General features: G+C 42.2%; 2 protein-coding genes across 3 annotated transcripts; one reads left to right on the forward strand and one right to left on the reverse strand.

Annotated features, from left to right (window-relative positions):
- Nucleotides 1-5,689: 5,689 nt before the first annotated feature.
- LOC110289134 (G/T mismatch-specific thymine DNA glycosylase) lies at nt 5,690-8,629 on the reverse strand. Of its 2 annotated transcripts, XM_085830618.1 has the most exons (2): nt 7,660-8,629; nt 5,690-7,487 (listed from the first exon to the last, which is right to left on the reverse strand). In XM_085830618.1, the coding sequence occupies exons 1-2, from the start codon at nt 8,484-8,486 to the stop codon at nt 7,364-7,366; spliced, it is 951 nt and encodes a 316-aa protein (XP_085686744.1). In that variant the 5' UTR covers nt 8,487-8,629; the 3' UTR covers nt 5,690-7,363. The 2 variants fall into 2 exon arrangements, with proteins under 2 accessions (XP_085686744.1, XP_085686743.1); XM_085830617.1 differs by having other exon boundaries at nt 5,694-8,629.
- A 2,253-nt stretch (nt 8,630-10,882) lies between these two features.
- Nucleotides 10,883-15,035, forward strand: LOC110289135 (chromosome-associated kinesin KIF4A-like). The gene has a single exon (XM_021155318.2). It carries the CDS (start codon nt 10,883-10,885, stop codon nt 14,549-14,551), a length of 3,669 nt encoding a protein of 1,222 aa, XP_021010977.1. The 3' UTR covers nt 14,552-15,035.
- Nucleotides 15,036-24,972: the final 9,937 nt, after the last annotated feature.

The raw sequence follows: 24,972 nt of genomic DNA on the forward strand, positions 1-24,972 counted from the left end.
GACTGATTTCCAGAGTGGTTGTACAAGCTTGCAATCCCACCAACAATGGAGGAGTGTTCCTCTTTCTCCACATCCTCGCCAGCATCTGCTGTCACCTGAATTTTTGATCTTAGCCATTCTGACTGTTGTGAGGTGGAATCTCAGGGTTGTTTTGATTTGCATTTCCCTGATGATTAAGGATGTTGAACATTTTTTCAGGTGCTTCTCTGCCATTCGGTATTCCTCAGGTGAGAATTCTTTGTTCAGTTCTGAGCCCCATTTTTTAATGGGGTTATTTGACTTTCTGGAGTCCACCTTCTTGAGTTCTTTATATATATTGGATATTAGTCCCTTATCTGATTTAGGATAGGTGAAGATCCTTTCCCAATCTGTTGGTGGTTTTTTTGTCTTATTGATGGTGTCTTTAGCCTTGCAGAAGCTTTGTAGTTTCATGAGGTCCCACTTGTCAATTCTCGATCTTACAGCACAAGCCATTACTGTTCTATTCAGGAATTTTTCCCCTGTGCCCATATCTTCAAGGCTTTTCCCCACTTTCTCCTCTATAAGTTTCAGTGTCTCTGGTTTTATGTGAAGTTCCTTGATCCACTTAGACTTGACCTTAGTACAAGGAGATAGGAATGGATCGATTCGCATTCTTCTACATGTTAACAACCAGTTGTGCCAGCACCATTTGTTGAAAATGCTGTCTTTCTTCCACTGGATGTTTTTAGCTCCCTTGTCGAAGATCAAGTGACCATAGGTGTGTGGGTTCATTTCTGGGTCTTCAATTCTATTCCATTGGTCTATTTGTCTGTCACTATACCAGTACCATGCAGTTTTTATCACAATTGCTCTGTAGTAGAGTTTTAGGTCCGGCATGGTGATTCCACCAGAGGTTCTTTTATCCTTGAGAAGAGTTTTTGCTATCCTAGGTTTTTTGTTATTCCAGATGAATTTGCAGATTGCACTTTCTAATTCGTTGAAGAATTGATTTGGAATTTTGATGGGGATTGCATTGAATCTGTAGATTGCTTTTGGCAAGATAGCCATTTTTACAATGTTGATCCTGCCAATCCATGAGCATGGGAGATATTTCCATCTTCTGAGATCTTCTATAATTTCTTTCTTCAGAGACTTGAAGTTTTTATTATACAGATCTTTCACTTCCTTAGTTAGAGTCACGCCAAGATATTTTATATTATTTGTGACTATTGAGAAGGGTGTTGTTTCCCTAATTTCTTTCTCAGCCTGTTTATTCTTTGTGTAGAGAAAGGCCATTGATTTGTTTGAGTTAATTTTATATCCAGCTACTTCACCGAAGCTGTTTATCAGGCTTAGGAGTTCTCTGGTGGAATTTTTAGGGTCACTTATATATACTATCATATCATCTGCAAAGAGTGATATTTTGACTTCATCTTTTCCAATTTGTATCCCTTTGATCTCCTTTTGTTGTCGAATTGCTCTGGCTAGGACTTCAAGTACAATGTTGAATAGGTATGGAGAAAGTGGACAGCCTTGTCTAGTCCCTGATTTTAGAGGGATTGCTTCAAGCTTCTCACCATTTACTTTGATGTTGGCTACTGGTTTGCTGTAGATTGCTTTTATCATGTTTAGGTATGGGCCTTGAATTCCTGATCTTTCCAAGACTTTTATCATGAATGGGTGTTGGATCTTGTCAAATGCTTTTTCCGCATCTAACGAGATGACCATGTGGTTTTTGTCTTTGAGTTTGTTTATATACTGGATTACGTTGATGGATTTCCGTATATTGAACCATCCCTGCATCCCTGGGATGAAACCTACTTGGTCAGGATGGATGATTGTTTTGATGTGTTCTTGGATTCGGTTAGCAAGAACTTTATTGAGGATTTTTGCATCAATATTCATAAGGGATATTGGTCTGAAGTTTTCTATCTTTGTTGGGTCTTTTTGTGGTTTAGGTATCAGAGTAATTGTGGCTTCATAGAATGAGTTGGGTAGAGTACCTTCTGTTTCTATTTTGTGGAATAGTTTGTGAAGAACTGGGATTAGATCTTCTTTGAAGGTCTGATAGAACTCTGCACTAAACCCATCTGGTCCTGGGCTTTTTTTAGTTGGGAGACTATTAATGACTGCTTCTATTTCTTTGGGGGATATAGGGCTGTTTAGATCATTAACCTGATCTTGATTCAACTTTGGTACCTGGTAACTGTCTAGGAACTTCTCCATTTCATCCAGGTTCTCCAGTTTTGTTGAGTATAGCCTTTGGTAGAAGGATCTGATGGTGTTTTGGATGTCTTCAGGATCTGTTGTTATGTCTCCTTTTTCATTTCTGATTTTGTTAATTAGGATGCTTTCCCTGTGCCCTCTGGTGAGTCTGGCTAAGGGTTTATCTATCTTGTTGATTTTCTCAAAGAACCAGCTCCTTGATTGGTTGATTCTTTGAATAGTTTTTCTTGTTTCCACTTGGTTGATTTCACCCCTGAGTTTGATTATTTCCTGCCGTCTACTCCTCTTGGGTGAATTTGCTTCCTTTTGTTCTAGTGCTTTTAGGTGTGTTGTCAAGCTGCTAATGTGTGCTCTCTCTAGTTTCCTTTTGGAGGCACTCAGAGCTATGAGTTTTCCTCTTAAAAATGCTTTCATTGCGTCCCATAAGTTTGGGTATGTTGTGGCTTCATTTTCATTGAACTCTAAAAAGTCCTTAATTTCTTTCTTTATTCCTTCCTTGACCAAGGTATCATTGAGAAGAGTGTTGTTCAGTTTCCACGTGAAGGTTGGCTTTCTATTATTTATTTTGTTATTGAAGATCAGCCTTAGTCCATGGTGATCTGATAGGATGCATGGGACAATTTCAATATTTTTATATCTGTTGAGGCCTGTTTTGTGACCAATTATGTGGTCAATTTTGGAGAAGGTACCATGAGGTGCTGAGAAGAAGGTATATCCTTTTGTTTTAGGATAGAATGTTCTGTAGATATCTGCCAGATCCATTTGATTCATAATTTCTCTTAGTTTCACTGTGTCCCTGTTTAGTTTCTGTTTCCATGATCTGTCCATTGGTGAAAGTGGTGTGTTGAAGTCTCCCACTATTATTGTATGAGGTGCAATGTGTGCTTTGAGCTTTACTAAAGTTTCTTTAATGAATGTGGCTGCCTTTGTATTTGGAGCATAGATATTCAGGATTGATAGTTCCTCTTGGAGGATTTTACCTTTGATGAGTATGAAGTGTCCCTCCCTGTCTTTTTTAATGACTTTGGGTTGGAAGTCAATCTTATCAGATATTAGAATGGCTACTCCAGCTTGTTTCTTCATGCCACTTGCTTGGAAAATTGTTTTCCAGCCTTTCATTCTGAGGTAGTGTCTATCCTTTTCTCTGAGATGAGTTTCCTGTAAGCAGCAAAATGTTGGGTCTTGTTTGTGTAGCCAGTTTGTTAGTCTATGTCTTTTTATCGGGGAGTTGAGTCCATTGATATTAAGAGATATTAAGGAAAAGTAATTGTTTCCTGTTATTTTTGATGTTAAAGTTGGCATTTTGTTCTTGTGGCTGTCTTCTTTTAGGTTTGTTGAGGGATTACCTTCTTGTTGTTTCTAGGGCGTGGTTCCTGTCCTTGTATTGGTTTTTTTCTGTTATTATCCTTTGAAGGGCTGGATTCGTGGAGAGATAATGTGTGAATTTGGTTTTGTCGTGGAATACTTTGGTTTCTCCATCTATGTTAATTGAGAGTTTGGCTGGGTATAGTAGCCTGGGCTGGAATTTGTGTTCTTTTAGTGTCTGTATAACATCCGTCCAGGATCTTCTGGCTTTCATAGTCTCTGGTGAAAAGTCTGGTGTAATTCTGATAGGCTTGCCTTTATATGTTACTTGGCCTTTTTCTCTTACTGCTTTTAGTATTCTATCTTTATTTAGAGCATTTGTTGCTCTGATTATTATGTGTCGGGAGGTATTTCTTTTCTGGTCCAGTCTATTTGGAGTTCTGTAGGCTTCTTGTATGTTCATGGGCATCTCTTTCTTTAGATTTGGGAAGTTTTCTTCTATAATTTTGTTGAAGATGTTTGCTGGTCCTTTGAGTTGAAAATCTTCATTCTCATCCACTCCTATTATCCGTAGGTTTGGTCTTCTCATTGTGTCCTGTATTTCTTGGATGTTCTGAGTTAGGATCTTTTTGCATTTTACATTTTCCTTGATTGTTGTGCCGATGGTCTCTATGGAATCTTCTGCACCTGAGATTCTCTCTTCCATCTCTTGTATTCTGTTGCTGATGCTCATATCTATGGTTCCAGATTTCTTTCCTAGGGTTTCTATCTCCAGTGTTGCCTCATTTTGGGTTTTCTTTATTGTGTCTACTTCCCTTTTTAGGTCTAGTATGGTTTTGTTCATTTCCATCATCTGTTTGGATGTGTTTTCCTGTTTTTCTGTAAGGACTTCTACCTGTTTGATTATGTTATCCTGTTTTTCTTTAAGGATTTGTAACTCTTTAGCAGTGTTCTCCTGCAATTCTTTAAGGGATTTTTGTGCTTCTTTAAGGGATTTTTGTGCTTCCTCTTTATTGTCTTCTGCCTTTTTAGCAGTGTTCTCCTGCATTTCTTTAATTGTGTTATTAAAATCCTTCTTGAAGTCCTCTATCATCATCAGGAGATATGCTTTTAAATCCGTGTCTAGCTTTTCCGGTGTGTTGGGGTGCCCTGGACTGGGTGAAGTGGGGGTGCTGGGTTCTGATGATGGTGAGTGGTCTTGGTTTCTGTTAGTAAGATTATTACGTTTACCTTTCGCCATCTGGTAATCTCTGGGGTTAGTTGTTATCGTTGTCACTATTTAAAGATTGGAGCAGAAGTTGTGTTCCACTCACCAGCAGTCTCTAAATCCTGCGGCGGGGGTCGTGGGTAGCTGACGGTACCCCGGTGCTGGTCCAGCCGGAAGAGGCTTGTGGTCCTACTCAGGCCGTTTTTCTGCTTCCCTAACTAATGCAGTCTCTGGTCCCGCGTGCAATTGGATTGGAGCAGAAGCTGTGTTCCACTCTCCAGAAGTCTTAAGATCCTGTGGTGGGTGTTGTGGGTAGCTGGTGAGTGTCAGCCGACCCTGCGCCCCAGCTGCCCCGGTGCTTTTCTGACCGGAAGAGGGTTGTGGCCCTATGTAGGCTGGATTTCTCTCTCCCCAACCAGAGCAGTCTCAGGTCCCGCGTGATTGGACTGGAGCAGAAGCTGTGTTCCACTCACCAGCAGTCCCAAAATCCTGCGGCGGGGGTCGTGGGTAGCTGGCGGGTGTCAGGCAACCCTGCGCTCCCGCTACCCCGTCGCTGATCCGGCCGGATGAGGCCTGTGGCCCTACTCAGGCCGGTTTCTGCTTCCCTAACTAATGCAGTCTCAGGTCCCGCGCAATTGGATTGGAGCAGAAGCTGTGTTCCACTCACCAGCAGTCCCAAAATTCTGCGGCTGGGGTCGTGGGTAGCTGGCGGGTGTCAGGCAACCCTGCTCTCCTGCTACCCCGGCGCTGATCCAGCCGGATGAGGCCTGTGGTCCTATGCAGGCCGGTTTCTGCTTCCCTAACTAATGCAGTCTCAGGTCCCGCGCAATTGGATTGGAGCAGAAGCTGTGCTCCACTCACCAGAAGTCTTAAGATCCTGTGGAGGGTGTTGTGGGTAGCTGGCGAGTGTCAGCAGACCCTGCGCCCCAGCTGCCCTGGTGCCTTTCTGACCGGAAGAGCTTTTTTTTTTTTTTTTTAAATCTCAGTATTATTTAATGAGAACACTCCACCCTGTCATGTACAGGGTGCCCCGCACTCGTTACTCACCCACCGTGTTAAGGAAAAGCACCAGGAAGTACAGAGGTCCTCATGGCTGCTCTCCAGAGTCATAATTTAAAGGTATTTCTCCATGGTAAAGCTACATTACATACCAAGGCAATACTACATGCTTTACATAGTCCCATGAAAAAAATAATTCAATTGATCCTAATCCCTGATGCAAGGCACTTCAAAGCACCCGCATAAAATGCCCATGTAAACAGCAGTGCAGTGCACCTTCCAAATAACATGACTTGTGCACAACCTGACCCAGACCGAAGGAAAAAGAAAGCCCATCACTGCCACAGCTAAAGGCATGTTAAAATTTCTACCAAGAAACTGCTTCCCTCATTATTCACAGAACAGGCTACATAACCTCTGTGAGATACAAAACCCTTGTGGGCATTTCATACTGCCAAACCAGCATGCACCAGGGGTGTGCACCAAGTCAGAGTGCTCAGGAGTGAGAGCACTAGGCATCGCTGAACACGCACGTTTCCTAGCCACCAGCCCTGGCAGGCTGTCTGTAGCACCATGGAAAATGCATGAGCAGCCACAAAGGTACAAATTCCAATCAGCTCTTTCACGAGGTTCACTTAGTCCACAGTAATCAACAGTAGTGACAATAATTTTTACATCATTGACAAATGATTAGCTTTCCCTAGAAGAGAAGTTCTGTATCAGTACATCCCATGTACACAGCACCAGTTTAAACAGGGTTATCAAACACCTGCAGCAGCGCGTGGCTAACTGGAAAGTTCATTTCTTAGCGCTTTCCATGTCGGGATAAAATCACAACAGTGATGAACACTGACGGGGGATTCAGTAAAACAGAGGGGTGGCAACTGTCCAGGTTCTACTGCCTTCTCAGGAACCACAAGAGGCAGAGGCCATCGGCAGGGCTCAGGCCCCATCAGGTTTCTATTACCAAGCAACAGCCACACACACTACTGGGAGAGTAAGGGGTCTGCGCGTGACTGCAACCCAGAGGGTTCTGAGTCCACCTCCAGCTTCGAGTCCACGGAGGGCTAGTCTGCTTCCAACAGAGACAGGCACATCTGCCTTTCACCAGCTTGATTCTTAGTAGTATGCCCTACTTAGGCATTTAAAGGGATAAGGGCATATATAGGTATGCACAGTGAAGAATCAACTATAAATATTCTGACTGTTGCTTTTTTAAAATTATAGATCGAAGTGACTCCTCAGAGAAAACCAGTTTCTTCATAAATGAAATATAGTATATAAAAAGCTGGAATGATGGGTAGTTAAAATACAAAACTCAAGTACAAAACACCCTATTTTTCCTTTCCAAACTACACAGATTCATACAGTTGACTCTACCATATAACTGCTCCATATATAATTACACCACTAGCGTAAAGGACCATTAACACTAAAGCCCCTCAGTTAGCACACTGAGGTTCTCCGTCCTGAGGTCTGCATTAGAACTGCAGCCCTGAGCCCGAGCTGAGAGGCACCCTTCCTAAGCGTGGCTCTCTTCTTCCTGCTCTCGGGTCCCACAATTATTAAAAGAAGGGATCTGCTCTGCAAACGACTGTGCCATCCACTGCCCATTCGGAACATCGCTGGGGGCTGCTTCTCCTCTCGGCTCTGCACTGTGGGCTGTTAGCCCATTTGAAGCAATGCCACAAGGTTCACCATTACATGGGTTTTCCCCATAGGCGCCGCCGTACGCTGCCTCATAGCCTGGATCATACTTTTCTTCCTTAACTGCCATCTTCTTTGCGTCCTCTTGCGCAAGCTGCAGGTCAAATGTATACTGCACTTCCTGAATGTCCGAGTTGCGTTCAATGCCTTTCAGCTGGTCTCTCAAGTCCTTCAGCTTAATGTAGTAATGAACTTTGTCCTGGGCCCGGGGAAACTGAGCACATCTGGCGCTGGACGACGGCATGACGTAGCACAGAGTTTCTGTGTCTGGGATCTTGTGGGGTTGAAGCCCAAATTCCAAGTTCTTAACCTTTACTCCAAAAACTTCTTTACTGAAAATTTCATAAATACATTTTCCATTAAACACCGCTATTCGTGGCTGGTATTTCTGCAGTTTCTGCACCAGGATGCGCCCTCCTTCCCGGAACTCTTTACTAGACAGATCCTTGCTGTCCGGCGTCGTCCGTTCCACCATGTTGGTGAATCCAATGCCGTACTTCCCGGGTAAGGTGTGGTCATCCATGTGATTCAGCTGCACCTCACTCAGCCCGGACATGAACAGACACTTCCAGAAGTGATTTCCAGGCCCAGGGTAGTGATGTCCTTTGTAGGCAGCCATTAATCCCGGGTTAATGCCAATGATCACAATATCCAGATTGAAGGTCAAAATGTCAGGAAGCGTCTTGGTCAGAAGCTCAGCCTCAGAGACGCCGTTGAAACGGTCCACTTTCCTTTTCACTTTAAACGCGTCTGTGATTTTCTCTTGCTTTTCTTTTGATTTTGTGGACTTGCCGGATTTCTTTGACGTAGCAGGTTTTTTGGTCTCCACTGGTTCCTGGGGCTCTGCTGCTCTGGGTTTCCTTTTCCTTCTCTTTGGAGCTTCTGGTGCAGGTTCCTGGGCAGGAGCGTCTGCGGGCACCTGCTGTTCAGTCACGGTTGTCATGTTAGGAGCTACTGCTGGCACCTGCTGTCCAGTCGTGACTGCCATGTTAGGAACTTCTGCCATCATTTGTTGAAATGGAAATGAATACAAAGCTTGAACTTGCTCCAGAGAATAGCTGCGCGCCGCCTCTGCGTCCATGGCGGCGCCGCCGAGGGTACGGCCACTCCTGCCGAGCCCACGGGCGTCCACTCTGCCGCTCGGCGCGCGGACTCACCACAGGATCTGGGCGCCCGGTGGATGGACGGCGCTGGCCTCGGCCCCTCCCACGCTGCTACATCACCGCGGCGAGTCCCCAATAAATAAATCTTAAAAAATATTTTGCATTAGTGTTTATAATAGAAGATTGATGGCAATGTTAATATATAATTATATAGTCACAGGTTGAAACAGCCCAGGAAGCACAAAGTTGAATCATTACTTACCTAAGAAGTCAGAGTCAAGGCATGGGGCTGGTGGAATATTTGGAAATTTAAGAAGGAAATTCCAGGAATAGGAGAGTAGTAAGAACAGGGAGCTAACACAGAAAACATGTTTACAACAGAAAACATGTCTAAATCACCTGCTACACCAGTACACAGAACACTCCCAGAATAGCTTTAAAAGAAAAACAGTGGAAACCAAAATCAAACCTCAGAGATAATAACCATCAGAACTACAGGTTAAGAGAGTTTGCAGGATTTTTTTTTTTTAAACCAAGGAAATCATACATCTTTTAGACTAACAGTAAAAATAGCACCTCTTAGAAAAACAAACCAGAATCCAGAGTTAACACATGTTGGCTTCAGTGTCCAGTCAACAACAATAAGAAGAAACATGATAGGAAAATAAACAGACAAATGGAAGGATATTCTGGGGGAATGAAGACAATCAGTTGACTTACATTTCCGTGAACAGACAATGGATTAAATGTTGTTCTTAGAAATCTGTGCAAGACACAAGAAAACTGTCCTACTGAGTGAACACGTAGGTAATTCCAAACAGTAGAAAAGGAACTCAGACAAAGACACATGCAAACAATAAGGCTGTGAGGATGGTAACTGAAGTAAATCCACACCATATAGGATCAATAGGAGACTATTGAATAAGATCGATAAAGAAATCCTGAATTTAGAGATATATACAAGCAACCCAATAATACAAGAGAAGAAAGCAGGAGCATGGCTGAAGACAGTACCAATGTACTACAGATTTTAAAAAGTTAAAAGGGGACTTTAGCATTTTTACCATAAGACATGAGATTCTGCCTCAAATAAAAAGCAAAAAATAGAAAGCAAAACCAAGAACAAAAATTGTACATATTTGAGAGAGTATATTTAATCTAAGACAAATGTTACATGATATGTACATTTATTGAGATACCAATAGATACCCCACTAATATGTACAATTTTTATATATTTATGTATCAGTTAAATTTAGAAAAAATGAAAATGTCTAAAGAAATCTAATAGGTTCAGAAACTTGTGGGACAACATCTTACATTCCAAAATATGTATAATTAGAGTCCTAAGAAGAAAACAAACAAACAAAGGGGCAACAAACAATACAGAAATAATGATTCAGGGCTTCCAACATTTGGCAGACACAAATATGGATCTCAGATATCCAGTCAGGAAGGTAGAAAGAGAAAAATTTAACCATGTGCAGAAAAGGATGACAAATTACATACAGAGAGAATGGTTAAATTTAAAGCCAACTTCTTATCTAGAAACGATGGTGCCAAGAGACTTTAGAATGGGGTGTTGCAAGTGCTGAAAGAAAATTAAGTCAATGAGAAATGGTATATCTGACAAAACTATCTTTCAAAACTTAGGTGACTAATAAAAACATGTTAGAAGTCACGATATGTTTAGCAAAGTTGTAAAAAGAAAAATACACAAAAGTGAAATGTTGGGAATAGATTTAACAGAGTAACTAAAAATGTGTATCCTTGATGACTGCATGGCATTTTTGGCAGAAATTAAAGGAGATCTAAATAAACAGAATGATGTCTCATGGTTATCAGTTGGAAAGTCTACATTATAAAAATGGCAGTGTTAACCAACTTTATTTGCAGTGTGATCACAGTCCAAGCAGACTATTTTGTAGTCACTGGAAAGGTTATCCTAAAACTAGGAAACCAAAGAGGCTCAAACTAGGCAAAAACCAGTTAATTGAGGAAAAATGAATTGAGGCTTCTTCAAAATGTAGCACAATGCCATGATATTAAGATCACACGGTATCAACATAAGGGTTAGACACGCAGATAAAAGCACTAGTATAGTTTTCAACAGAGATACTAAAAACATTCCATCAGGAAAACAAACAAACAAACAACAACAACAAAAACAGTATTCCTCATATAAGTTGCTGGAGTGTACTCCAAACAATAACTATAGCACACTGGGGCTCCGCCCACAGGCTGCTTGCTCTCTGATTGGCTGTTGCTTCTGAGGAGGCTGGGAAACAGCGGTTAAAACTCCAGTTGGGAGGGGACGAGGAGACAGGGAAGACTAAGGACTTGTGATTACTTTGAGCAGATGCTGAACTAGTATCATGAAGGAAGAGGTAAAGGGAATTCCTGTAAGGGTGGCATTGAGGTGCCGCCCTCTGGTCCCGAAAGAGATCGGTGAGGGTTGTCAGGTGTGCCTTTCCTTTGTGCCTGGGAAGCCTCAGGTGGTGATTGGTACTGATAAATCCTTTACCTACGATTTTGTGTTTGACCCTTCCACTGAACAGGAAGAGGTTTTCAACACAGCAGTAGCACCGCTCATTAAAGGGATATTTAACGGTTACAATGCCACTGTCCTGGCTTATGGACAAACTGGCTCTGGAAAAACCTACTCTATGGGAGGTGCATATAGTGCAGATCAAGAGAATGAACCAACCATCGGGGTCATTCCTAGGGTAATACAACTTCTTTTTAAAGAAATGGAAGAAAAGAGAGACTCCGAGTTTACACTGAGAGTGTCTTACTTGGAGATTTACAATGAAGAAATTTTGGATCTTCTATGCTCACCTTGTGAGAGAGCTTCTCAAATACATATCCGGGAAGATCCCAAGGCAGGAATAAAGACTGTAGGACTCACTGAGAAGACGGTTTCAGTTGCCTCGGACATGGTTTCCTGTTTGGAGCAGGGAAACCACGCCAGGACTGTGGCTGCCACAGCTATGAATTCACAGTCTTCCCGATCTCACGCCATCTTCACAGTTTCCATAAGGCAAAGGAAGAAAACGGACAAGAACAGCAGTTTTCACTCTAAGTTGTGTCTGGTAGATCTTGCCGGATCAGAAAGGCAGAAGAAAACCAAGGCTGAAGGGGATCGATTGAGAGAAGGTATTAATATTAACCGAGGACTCCTGTGCTTGGGAAATGTAATCAGCGCTCTTGGAGATGGCAAAAAAGGCAGCTTTGTGCCCTACAGAGATTCCAAGTTAACTCGATTGCTTCAAGATTCTCTAGGAGGCAATAGCCACACTCTTATGATTGCCTGTGTGAGTCCTGCTGACTCCAGTCTAGAGGAAACATTGAATACCCTACGTTATGCTGACAGAGCTAGAAAAATCAAGAACAAACCTGTTATTAATACGGATCCCCAGACAGTTGAACTTAATCAGCTTAAGCATCAGGTACAACAGCTACGAGTCTTATTGCTACAGGCCCGTGGAGGTAGCCTGCCTGGATCTATAAAAGCAGAACCATCAGAGAGTCTCCAGTCTCTGATGGAGAGGAATCAGTCCCTGGGAGAGGAGAATGAAAAGTTAAGTCATGCTCTGAGCGAGGCAGCTGGTCAGACAGCCCAGATGTTGGAAAGGATCATTGTGACAGAGCAAGCAAATGAGAAACTGAACACCAAGCTGCAAGAGCTCAGGCATCACGAAGCCTGTAAAGTAGATCTCCAAAAGCTAATGGAGACTTTAGAAGACCAGGCATTAATAGAAAAAGTAGAGATAATTCGCAGTCTGCAACAAGTTGTCATTCACCTATCAGATGAAAATGTTGTGGCCTCTGAATCGGCAATGGAAGCTCAAGTGGCAATCAGTCCAGAGAGTGGGAGGTCTTCTGATGCTTTCACCACACAGCATGCTCTACGCCAAGCTCAGATGTCTAAGGAACTTACTGAGCTGAATAAAGCTCTTGCAGTGAAAGAGGCCCTAGCTAGGAAGATAACTTTCAATGGTGGCCAACTACAGCCCACTCACTGCCAGTATGAGACTGACATCAAAAGTCTAGAATCAGAAGTCACCTCTCTGCAGAAGGAAAAGGAGCGATTGCTTCTGGATCTTCAGTTGGCAAAGAAGGATGTCAACCAAGCCAAGTTGAGTGAGCACCGCCGCAAATGTCTCCAAGAGCTGGAGGCTCAAATAGCTGATTTGAAGAGGAAACTAAACGAACAGTCCAAACTTCTGAAACTGAAAGAGTCCACTGAGAATACTGTCTCCAAACTGACTCTGGAGATACAGATGATGAAAACCCAGCGAGTCCAGTTAATGCGTCGGATGAAGGAAGATGCTGAGAAGTCTAGACAATGGAAACAACAAAAAGACAAGGAAGTAATCCAGTTAAGAGAACAAGACCGTAAAAGGAGGTACGAGCTGGTTAAACTTGAAAGAGACTTCCAGAAACAGTCCAACGTGCTCAGGCGTAAAACTGAAGAGGCAGCAGCTGCAAACAAGCGCCTCAAGGATGCCCTCCAAAAGCAACGGGAAGCAGCGGAGAAGCGAAAAGAGACGCAGAACCGTGGCCTAGAAGGCACAGAAGCACAAGTGAAGAACTGGCTTACAAATGAAATTGAAGTTATGGTCAGTACTGAAGAAGTCAAACGCCACCTGAATGACCTTCTGGAAGAGCGGAAGATACTAGCCCTGGATGTGGCCCAACTTAAAGAAAACAAGGAACCTGGGGAAAACCCACCTCCTAAGCTCCAGAAGTGGACACCCCCTACTGATGAAGTATGTGGTCCTATTTCTGAGCCCGGGGATTCTATTACAAAGCAGATTAGGAGCCTAGAGGCTGAAATGGAACTCAGGAATGCTCAGATTGCTGACCTACAGCAAAAGCTCGTGGATGCAGAAAGTGAAGACAGGCCAAAACGACACTGGGAAAATATCGCCACAGTTCTCGAAGCCAAATGTGCTCTAAAGTATTTAGTTGGTGAGGTGGTTTCCTCCAAACTTCAGGTCAGTGAGCTTGAAAGCAACCTGAAACAGAGCCAGGCAAGCCATTCTAAAATGCAGAAGATGCTATTTGAGGAGCAAGGTCATCTTGTTGAGGTAGAGACAGAGTTGAAAGCTGAGCTGCTCAAGGTGGAGCGAAAGCACCAAGAAAAGGTACTCTACCTTCTCAGTCAGCTGCAGCAAAGCCAAATGGCAGAGAAGAAACTGGAGGTGTCAGTTAGTGGAAAGGAACAGCAGCTGCTGAACACATTGCAGTGTCAGGAGGATCAGTTTAGGAAAATGCAAGAATTATGTGAGCAAAACCAGCAGCTTCTCCAAGAGAATGAAGCCATCAGGCAGAAACTGAGTCTCCTTCAAGGAGCCAAAGACCAGAAATCTCATCTTCCCAAGGATGGCCTTCAATCTCCAGACTCTACTTTTGACTACATCCCACCTCCACTCAAAGCATTCTGTGTTACAGGCAAGTTCCTGAATCAAAGCATGGACACTGATGATGTAAAGTATCATTCAGAGCATTCCACGAGTGAATCTGAAGATAGTGATGGAAATGATAAGGAGTGGAAACCAAGGAAACTGGCAAAAGTGTCCAGGAAGACTATCCAAGGGTGTTCCTGCAAGGGATGGTGTAGGAACAAACACTGTGGGTGCAGGAAACAAGGGGTGGACTGCTGTGTGGCCTGTGGCTGTGACCCCACAAAGTGCCGGAACCGCCAGCAAGAAGAAGAGAGCTTGGGTACTGTTGAGTGGAACCAGGATACTGATGGCTCCTTCAAACTGGACGACCCTACAGAGGTGACCCCAGGACTGAGCTTCTTCAACCCTGTCTGTGCCACTCCCAATACAAAGCTCCTTAAAGAGATGTGTGATATGGACCAGGCTCTGTTGCGGGAGACTGATCTTGCAGTTTCCTTAGACCTCCCAGCCATAAGACACAGAGCAACAGAATCCCAAGAAAATAAGGCCACAGGGAAGAAAAAGAAACGAGCTCTGGCCTGCAATAGCAACTTCTTCTCTGGCTGCTCTCCTTCCAAAGAAGAGGTGTGCTGAGATATGGTCAGCTCCGTCCACATCTGCCCTGAGACATGGTCAGCTCCATCCACATCTGCCCTGAGACATGGTCAGCTCCATCCACATCTGCCCTGACAGACACTTTCGAGTTGCAGCAGGGAGTGGTTTCTACTGACTTCCCTGGACCTTCCTTTTCTTTGTACTGAGAAAAAGGGACAAGGTGTTACTGAAAGAGCACCTTTTGTCTTCAGACCCCCAGTCGGTACCTCTATTCCCTTCTTCAGAATGGACACCATCTATGAAAGGCCCATGGACACTTCAGGAAACCATCTTCAGGTCATTGCAGCTTTCTTTGTGATTAATCAATTCTATCTGCTCATGGATACGAGCCTGAGGCCTGCCAGCTTAACATAAAGCCTGGTCCAGGTGGGAGGCGGGGTTCAACTTCTTGACCCCACTTCAGGAACCAGGCTGGGATAATTCCTATCCTGATTCTTTCTGGATTTTTAATGTTTTAACAGGACCCCCAAATGGTTTTCATTTAAAAAAATTGAATAAATTAACCTTAGCTATCCCAAAAATGGTTATCAACTCTTATTTTACTGTAGTAATAAAAAATGGATGACCAAGTTGTTTAAAGAGGAAAAAAGTGAAAACTATAAACACCTGGAACCTTTAAGACTTTGGACTAGGCAACAATTTTCTGCATGTGAGAAAAAGAGCATAAGTAACAAATCTAAAAACCCTCAAAAGAAAAAAAAAAAAACCTTAGATGTATCGGAGGGCGTGAAACAGAAACTATAGAGCACAAGAAAATATTTGCAAATCATATATCTTATAAGCAACCTGTACCTACATTATATAAATAACTCATAATTTAACAATGAAAACTTAGGAAACCAAATTAACAGTGTGGAAGGAATAAGAACAGCCATTTCCCCTAAGATATTCAAGTGGTCAATAAGCACAAGAACCAATAGGAAGCATTAGGGAGAGGCAAATCATAACCGTGATGAGATAGAAATTAAGCATTGTCAAGGTAGAAAAATTGTGACCAAAATAGTCCAAGGTAGAAAAGAAGAGTTCTACCAATTTGTAAAACAGCAGTTCCTCATTATGTATCCCAATAATTCCATTAATGGCTATGTACCTCAATGGAATGAAAACATATTTCTCCAAAGAGAACCATGCACACAAATGTTCTCAGCAGCATTAGTTATAAGAGGCACAGAGAAAAAGTGCGATGTTCATCTACTAATAGACAAAAAATGTGCTGTGGGTACAGTAGACAATTACCTATACAATTAGCAAAACATTGGCATTTCACTTGCTCTGTATGGAGCTTGAGCACATTATGAATACCATGTATTGTATTTTATTTACACAGGCTATGCAGAATTAAAAAAAAAAAAACCAAGGAAAGGGAAAGAGGGCCAGAGTAGAATAGTACTGTTCAGTAGAATAGGGCTGTTCAGGGCTGGGGAATGTATAAGGAGAATGGGGGATGACAATTGATGACTTCATGACTTTCAAGATGATGAGATGGTCTGGAGTTACATATCAGTGAGCTTGTACAACTCTGAATATACTAAAGAGCAATGAACTATATACTTTTAGTGGGTGAATTGAACTCTATGGGAATTTATCTTAATAAATTCATTAGAAATTAAGGTGAAATTTTTGTAAGTGTTGAGAGATCAATGTCAGAGAGTTCTCTGCCAGCAGACTGCCACTGCAAAATGTTGAAAGGAACTGACGGTAAAGGGAAATGATGTTAGATCTATGGAAAGCAATAGAAATAGTTAATTGATTAAAATGAAAACACATTTCTTCTAAATGATTTATGTTTTGGATGGGTGCAGAGATAGTGTTTTGCTTTGTATTCCAGGCTGGACTTGAATTCACAGGAATTCTCATGTCTCACTCTCTCGAATGTTGGAATTATGGGCATGTACCATTATACCAGGCTAATTTGTTTTATCACCATCATCATCATTTTCTTTATTGATATGTTCTAATCACTTAGATATATGGGCTTTTAATTAACAATTTATATCATGCTATATTAATCAAAGGTAAAAATTTGTAGAGCTACATTTTTTTCTGGCCTATTTTCCACATGGACCAGGTAGGCAGGCCCGATACCCTCCCACATCCCACAGTCTGCCTGTCTCCCAGGAAGTCTTCAGTAACCAGGGACACAGGTGTGACTCCAGCCCAAATACCCATGACAGCTGAGACACTTACCGAGCCCAGCTCACGAGGGACCTACCCCATCACCACCCAGCTCTATCTTGTCTGCTTCTCCACATGGGTCTGATACCCTCCCACATCCCACAGCCTGCCTGTCTCCCAGGAGGTTTGCAATAACCAGGGACACAAGATGTTTGCTGTAACCAGGGACACAGGAGCTCTGCCTTAACCAGAGGTACAGCCTTTTTGGTGTGTACCTTTATCTGCAACTGGGACAGATTCTGCTACTAGAACTCAGCCTGCTTGTATCCCAGAAGGTTGGCCCTAAACAGGAACACAGGTCTGCCCTAACCAGGGACTCAGGACACCTGCTCTAACCAGAGACACAGGAGACACTTCTAACCAGAGACAGCACTGCCTGCATCCCAGGAGACCAGATCTAACCTATGTCACAGAGCTCTACCTGCTTCCAAAGAGGCTAGCTACAGTAAGAGACACCAAGGCCAGTTAACACCAGAAATAACCAGATGGCAAGAGGCAAGAACAAGAATATAAGCAGCAGAAGCCAATGTAATTTGGCACTACCAGAACCCAGTTCTTCCACCAAACAGAAAGCCCTGGTTATCATAACACACCTGAAAAGCAATATCTGATCTACAATCCTATCTCATGAAGATGACAGAGATTTTTAAGAAGGACATAAATAAGGCCTGGAGAGATGGCTCAGTTGTTAAGAGCACTGACTGCTCTTCAAGAGGTCCTGAGTTCAGTTCCCAGCAACCACATGGTGGTTCACAACCACCTGTAATGGGATCTAATGTCCTCTTCTGGTGTGTCTGAAGACAGCTACAGTGTATTCATATAAATTAAATAAATAAATCCTTAATAAAAGGATATAAATAACTCCCATATAGAAATGAAGGAAAACACAGGCAAACAGAAGCCCTTAGAAGGGGAAACAAATAAATCCCTTAAAGAAATAAAGGAAAATACAATCAAGCAGGAGAAGGAATTGAGCAAAGTGGTCCAAGACCTAAAAATGGAAGTAGAAAAAATAAAGGAAACAAAAATGGGGGCAACCCTGGAGATGGACAACTTAGGAAAGATAATAGGAGCTACAGACGCAAGCATCACGAACCGAATACAAGAGATACAAGAGACAATCTCAGGAGTAGATGATATCTGTGATGGTTTATATATGCTTGACCCAGAGAGTGGTACTCTTGTTGGAGTAAGTGTGGCCTTTTTGGAGTAGGTGTGACATTGTGGGTTTGGGCTTTAAGACCCTCATCCTAGCTGCCTGAACTATTCTGTTAGCAGCCTTCAAATGAAGATGTAGATTTTTCAGCTCCTCCTGTACCATGCCTGTCTGGATGCTGTCATGCTCCCACCTTGGTGATAATGGACTGAACCTTTGGCCCTGTAAGCCAGCTCCAATTTAATGCTGTCCTTATAAGAGTTAACTTGGTCATGATGTCTGTTCACAGCATATCATAAAGATATTGTTTTTTAATGGTTGAGTAGTACTTCATTATGTAAATGTACCACAATTTCTGTATCCATTCTTCCCTTGAGGGTCATCTGTTTTTTTTCTAGCTTCTGGCTATTATAAATAAGGCTGCTATGAACATAGTGGTTCTCTGGAGTCTAACATCTTGAGTTCTTTGTATATTTTGGATATTAGCCCTTTATCAGATGTAGGGCTGGTAAAAATCTTTCTCCAATCTGTGAGTTGCTGTTTTGTCATATTGACAGTGTTTTACAGAAGCTTTTCAATTTATGAATGTCAATTTGTCGATTGTTGATCTTAGATCATAAGTTCTAAGTTGTTCTGTTCAGGAGTTTTCTTCTGTGCCAATGTGTTTGAGGTTCTTTCCTACTTTCTCCTCTCTTAGATTCAGCATATCTGGTTTTATGTGGAGGTCCTTGATCCATTTGGACTTGAGCTTTATACAAGGAGATAAGAATGGATCAATTTGCATTCTTCTACATGCTGCTTGCCAGTTGAATGAGCACCATTTGCTGAAAATGTTGTCTTTTTTCCCCACTGAATGGTTTTGGCTTCTTTGTCAATGATCAAGTGACCATAAGTGTGTGGGTTCATTTCTGTGTCTTCAAGTCTATTGCAGTGATCTTCCTGCTTGTTTATGTACCATTACCATGCGTTTTTGTTTGTTTGTTTGTTTTTTTTTTATCACCATTGCTCTGTAGTACAGCTTGAGGTCAGGGATAGTGATTCCTCCAGAAGTTCTCTTATTGTTGAGAATAGTTTTCTATATCCTGTTTTTTTTTTTCAGATAAATTTGAGAATTGCTCTTTCTCTCTTTGTGAAGAATTGAGTTGGGATTTTATGGGTACTGCATTGAATCTGTAGATTGCTTTTGGTAAGATGGCTATTTTTACTATATTAATCCTGCCAATCCATGAGCATGGGAAATCTTTCCATCTTCTGAGGTCATCTTCGATTTCTTTCTTTAGAGACTTGAAGTTCTTGTCATACAGATCTTTCACTTGCTTGGTTAGAGTCACACAAAAATATTTTATATTATTTGTGAGTATTGTGAAGGTTGTCATTTCCCTACTTTCTTTCTCAGCCTGTTTATCCTTTGAGTAGAGGAAAGCTACTGATTTGTTTGAGTTAATTTTATATCCAGCCACTTTGCTGAAGTTGTTTATTAGCTGATGGAGTTCTCTTGTGGAATTTTTTTTTGGGGGGGGGTTCGATTATGTATACTAAGATATCATCCACAAATAATGATATATTGACTTCTTCCTTTTCAATTTGTATTTCTTTGGTCTCCTATTTTTGTCTAATTGCTGTGGCTCAAACTTTGAATACCATATTAAATATATAGGAGGAGAGTGGGTAGCCTTGTCTTGATTTTTGTGGGATTGCTTCAAGGTTCTCTCCATTTAGTTTGATGTTGACTATTGGTATGCTGTATATTGCTTTTATTATGTTTAGGTATGGACCTTGAATTCCTGATCTCTCCAGTACTTTTAACATGAAGGTGTGTTGGATTTTTGTGAAAGGCTATTTCAGCATCTAATGAGATGATCATTTTTTTTTCTCTGCAGCTTCATAGAACGAATTGGGTAGTGCTCCTTCTGTTTCTTTTTTGTGGAATAGTTTGAGAAGTATTGGTATTAGGTCTTCTTTGAAGGTCTAATAGAATTCTGCACTAAAGCCACCTGGTCCTGGACTTTTTTTTCATTATATGCACCTAGACCCTGAGCAGGAGGAGAATTCTAACATAGTAGCACTGGTGTTTATAAATCACTTAACACCAGATATTAGAAGGAAGTTACAGAAGTTAGAAAGATTAGGGGAGAAGTCATTGAGAGATTTAGTGGAGGGTGTGGAGAAGGTGTACTATAACAGGGAAACTAAAGATGAAAAGATTAAGACAGGGAAAATATTTAATAGAGATCTGGCTAAGTCCTTCTGGTCAATAGTAATCCAGACCAGAGAGATAGGAAGCACCAGCTCCAGAATATTGCTGAAGGGAAAGAGTCTAAGGGATGTCTTAGACAAGTTTTAGGTAAGAACCAATGTACCTATTGTAAGGAGGAAGGACATTGGGCTAGAGAATGCCCAAAGAGAAAGCAAAATACTAAGACCAAGATCACCGAGGAAGAAGATTGAGGGAGTCAGGCCTCAGACCCCCTCCCAAAGCCCAGGGTAACCCTTAGAGTGGAGGGGAAGCCTCTAGACTTCCTGGTAGATACTGGAGGTAGACATTCAGTGTTTGTAAAGGCTGAAGGGCTGCTGTCTACTAAGAAGTCCGTGTCCAAGGGGCCACAGGTACCAAACAATGTTCATGGACTACCAAAGAACAGTGGAGTTGGGAATGGGATAGCTAACCCATTCATTCATAGTCATTCCTGAGTGCCCCTACCACTTACGGTGGGAGAGAGATGTAGCTAAAATGAGGGCCCAAATTAATTTTAAACCTGGGGAAGTCTGGCTAATGGATCAGAATGGTGATCCAATCCAGGTGCAGACACTTGACTTGGCCTCTGAGACTATACAAGTCAGCTGCAGCCCCTGAACAAGATTTATTGGGGCAGATTGAAAATTACATTGTGCATACCGACCCCAAAGTTCAGAACAGGTAGAAAGGATGAACAGAACATTAAAAGTGACCTTAATTAAGTTGACCATGGGGACTGGAGGAGACTGGGTGATGCTTCTTCTCTTTGCCCTGTATTGGGTGAGGAACTCCCCTTACCAGATGGGATTAACCCCTTTTGAGATTATGTATGTTATTCCTGCCCCCATCCTACCTAACCTCCGGTTGGCATCTGTTACAGAATTGTAAGAAGATGAATTAATAACTAAGGTCAGAGAAACCCAGTAGGCTCATGTGTATGTTAGACTTAAACTGCATGCCCTCTACAAAGCAGGCCTGGTTCTGGAACCACACAAGTTTCAACAAGGAGACTGGGACTACATGAAGAGATTTCACCTGGAGGTGTTGGAGCCTAGGTGAAAAAGACCTTTTGTTGTCTTGCTAACCATGCTGACTGCCATTAAAGTAGACGGGATTGCTGCCTGGTTGCACTACACTCACATTAGACCAGCTGATCCCCTCTTCCCAGAGGAAGATTGCCAGGTTCCACCATTGCTGCTGGAATGGAAAGTTCAAAAGGGCATTGCCTGAACAGTACAGTCGAACAGGGTCTGGGGATCAACTGTGGAATGTGTGCCTCTGGTTAGGCATTGGTTCCTTGTCCCCTGTGTCCCTGGGGTCCCAGTTACTCCTGTTATTGGGGCTGAGGTTGGGTTCTCACCTGAGATCCTGGTGTGTCAGAGCTCCTGGGAGTAAAGTCTTCCTCTGGGTGTTGTAGGAATGGGTGGGGATCCAGTGTCCTGGATCTTCTCCAGGAGCAGGTGCAAACCAGAAGGAATGTGTGCCCTTGGATCTTAGTCATTCTTATGGTTGCAAGATGGAATCTCAGGGTTGTTTTGATTGGCATTTTCCTGATGACTAAGGACACTAAACATTTCTTTAAGTGCTCTTTGGTTGGTGGCTTAGTCTCTGGGAGCTTCCAGGGGTTTGTGTTAGTTGACACTGTTGGTTTTCCTATGGGGTTGCCCTTCCCTTCAGCTCCTTCAATCCTTCTCGTAACTCTTCCATAGGAGTGCCAGACCTCAGTCTAATGGTTGGCTGTAGGAGTCTGGATCTGTCTCAGTCAGCTGTTGGTAGAGTCTCTCAGAGGAGAGTCATGCTAGGCTCCTGTCTGTAAGCACAACATAGCATGAGTAATAGTATCAGACTTTGGCTGCCCAAGTGGATCCCAAGTTGGGCCCATCTCTGGATGGCCTTTCCTTCCGTCTCTGCTCCATTTTTGTCCCTGCATTTCTTTTAGACAGGAATAATTCTGGGTCAGAAATTTTGATGGTGGGTTGGTATTCCCATCCTTCCATTTGAGGCCCTGTCTATGTATTAGAGGTGGTCTCTTCAGGTTCCCTCTACCCACTGTTGGGCATTTAGGCTAAGGTCAACCACATTGAGTCCTGGGAGCCTTTCACATCCCAGCCTCTGGGATTTTCTGGAGGGTCCTCCCACCCCACCCCCAAAATTTATGCTGGCTACAAAAAATGCAGGGACAGGAAATGGAGCAGAGACTGAGGGAATGTCCAACCAATAACAGGCCCAACTTGAGACCCATCCCATGAACAAGCACCCATCCCTGACACTGTAAACGATTCTCTGTTATGCTTGCAGACAGGAATCTAACATGGCTGTCCTCTGAGAGAGTCAACTCAGTAGCTGACTCAGACAGATCAGACCCTCACAGCCAAACAGTGGATAGAGTTTAGGGACTCTTATGGAAGAATAGGAAAAAGGATTGCAGCCCCTGGAGGGTATAGGAACTCCACAGGAAGACCAACAGAGTCAGCTAACCTGGACATTTGGGACTCTCAGAGCCTGAACCACCAACCAAAGAACATAATCTGCTGGCTCTAGATCTCCCCACACAAATGTAGCAGATGTGCAGCTTAGTCTTCATGTGAGTGCTGAACAACTGAAGTGGGGATGAGGGTAGGGATGGGTGTGGGGTGACCAGGAGGGGGGCAGTGAGTGGGATGTAATGTGAATTAGTTAATTTTTTAAAAAAGAAAAAGTATATATCACAATTATAAAGCAATCAGACAATACTGTTTAATCATCAATGTTTAGACAATGAGAAACAGAACTAATTACTTCTTCAACTAGTTAGGTACAAAGGAAAAAAATTGAAAAACTGATTAGGAGGGAAATGATTTGCTTTTTAAATACTTGAAAAGTACAGACACAGGAAAAATTTCAATGCCACACTCAACGATGAACTGTGTGGATTACAGTGTCCTATATTTATATTTATACTACACTGTATAATAATTACAATAGGATTATAATGGAACCAAAAGATTCTTGTAGACTACTTATATCATCATCTTGATAATATTACAATACTATATATTACTCATGTTGGTGATGATGTTGGTGTAATCAAACCTGCCAGTTATATAAAGTACAGAAACTACACTTATGGATACAACATAAAACTTAATGGTCACAAAAGATGATATGCACTGGTTAATGAAATTGCTACATCATAACTTTTTGCTATTCTATTAGTGTGTACTCCTACTTAGAAATGATAGTTTATTGTGTAAACAGAAGGATGGAATATGCTCCCAGCAGTCTAAATCACATCCTGTATCTCAATACATCAAGAGGCCACATGGAACAATTAATTGTCTTATACAATGTACGTTTTATGAGTACCTTATGTTGTTTGCTCAAGATGAAGTCCCCTAAGGACACATCTCCATGATGCATCCCTGACCTTTAGTGATACATGACTACCCATAAACCAGCAACAAAGTATGTATTGTATGGGATCTTGTTTCCTACAACCACAGGAAATTTTATGAATAATACAACTGAGGAAACATAAGCAGTCACTAAGTGGATGTACAGGAATCATTATTACTTGTAGGCATGAAATGGTATAATTTTGTTTCATTTTTATAAAAAGACAATGGGGTTGAGTGGGTTGGGAATTCATTCATTCAACAGAGTACTTGTCCAACAAGCAAAAGGACCTGAGTTCAAGTCTCTAGCACCATTATAATAGGTTACTGGGGAGGCAGCCACAGGCAGATTCCTGGGTCCTATTAGTCACCCAGTATCCTCATTCTGTGGGCTCCAGGATCAGTGAGAGGCTCTGTCTGGAAAATGCTTATCACCTTCTAGTGCAAGAGAGAGCATACAACAGAAAGGAGCTTCCAGTATCTGGGACTGTGTTATTACTAGTAGAGATACTTTGTTTCAGGGTGAGGACTAACTTCTTTCATTCAAGTTCACCAGGGGAGAAAAAGATTAATTCTTACACAGGATCTTTCCAGGAACACAGAGCAGTTTACTTCTGTGATATTTATATGAACAGGTTTGATGTGGTCATGTGACAGTTCTTTTGAAGTAAAGCATCATTATAAAATGGGACTAACACCAATGGCTTGTGCTGTAAGATCAAGAATCAACAAATGGGACTTCATGAAACTGCAAAGCTTCTGTAAGGCAAAGGGCACTGGCAATAAGACAAAAAGGTGACCAACAAATTGGGAAAAGATCTTTACCAATCCTAAATCTGATAGGGGGGCTAATATCAAATATATATAAAGAACTCAAGAAGGTGGACTCCAGAAAACCAAACAACCCATTCAAAATGGGGTACAGAGCTAAACAAAGAATTCTCAACTGAGGAATACCGAATGGCTTAGAGGCACCTGAAAAAAATGTACAATATCCTTAACATCAGGGAAATGCAAATCAAAACAACCCTGAGATTCCACCTCACACCAGTCAGAATGGCTAAGATCAAAAACTCAGGTAATAACAGATGCTGGCGAGGATGTGGAGAAAGAGGAACACTCCTCCATTGCTGGTGGGATTATAAGCATGTACAACCACTCTGGAAATCAGTTTGGCAGTTCCTCAGAAAATTGGACATAGTTCTACCAGAAGATCCAGCAATAGCACTCCTGGGTATATACTCCTGGGTATATATTTCCAACTTGTAATAAGGACACATGCTCCACTATGTTCATAACAGCCTTAATTATAATAGCCAAAAGCTGGAAAGAACCCAGATGTCCCTCAATGGAGGAATGGACACAGAAAATGTGGTAGATTTAAAAATGGAGTACTCAGCTATTAAAAACAATGAATTTACGAAATTCTTAGACAAATGGATGGATCTGGAGGATATCA

This window comes from Mus caroli, unplaced genomic scaffold, assembly GCF_978045245.1.
Source record: "Mus caroli unplaced genomic scaffold, Mus_caroli_1 scaffold_14, whole genome shotgun sequence".
NCBI classification, from domain to species: Eukaryota; Metazoa; Chordata; class Mammalia; order Rodentia; family Muridae; genus Mus; species Mus caroli.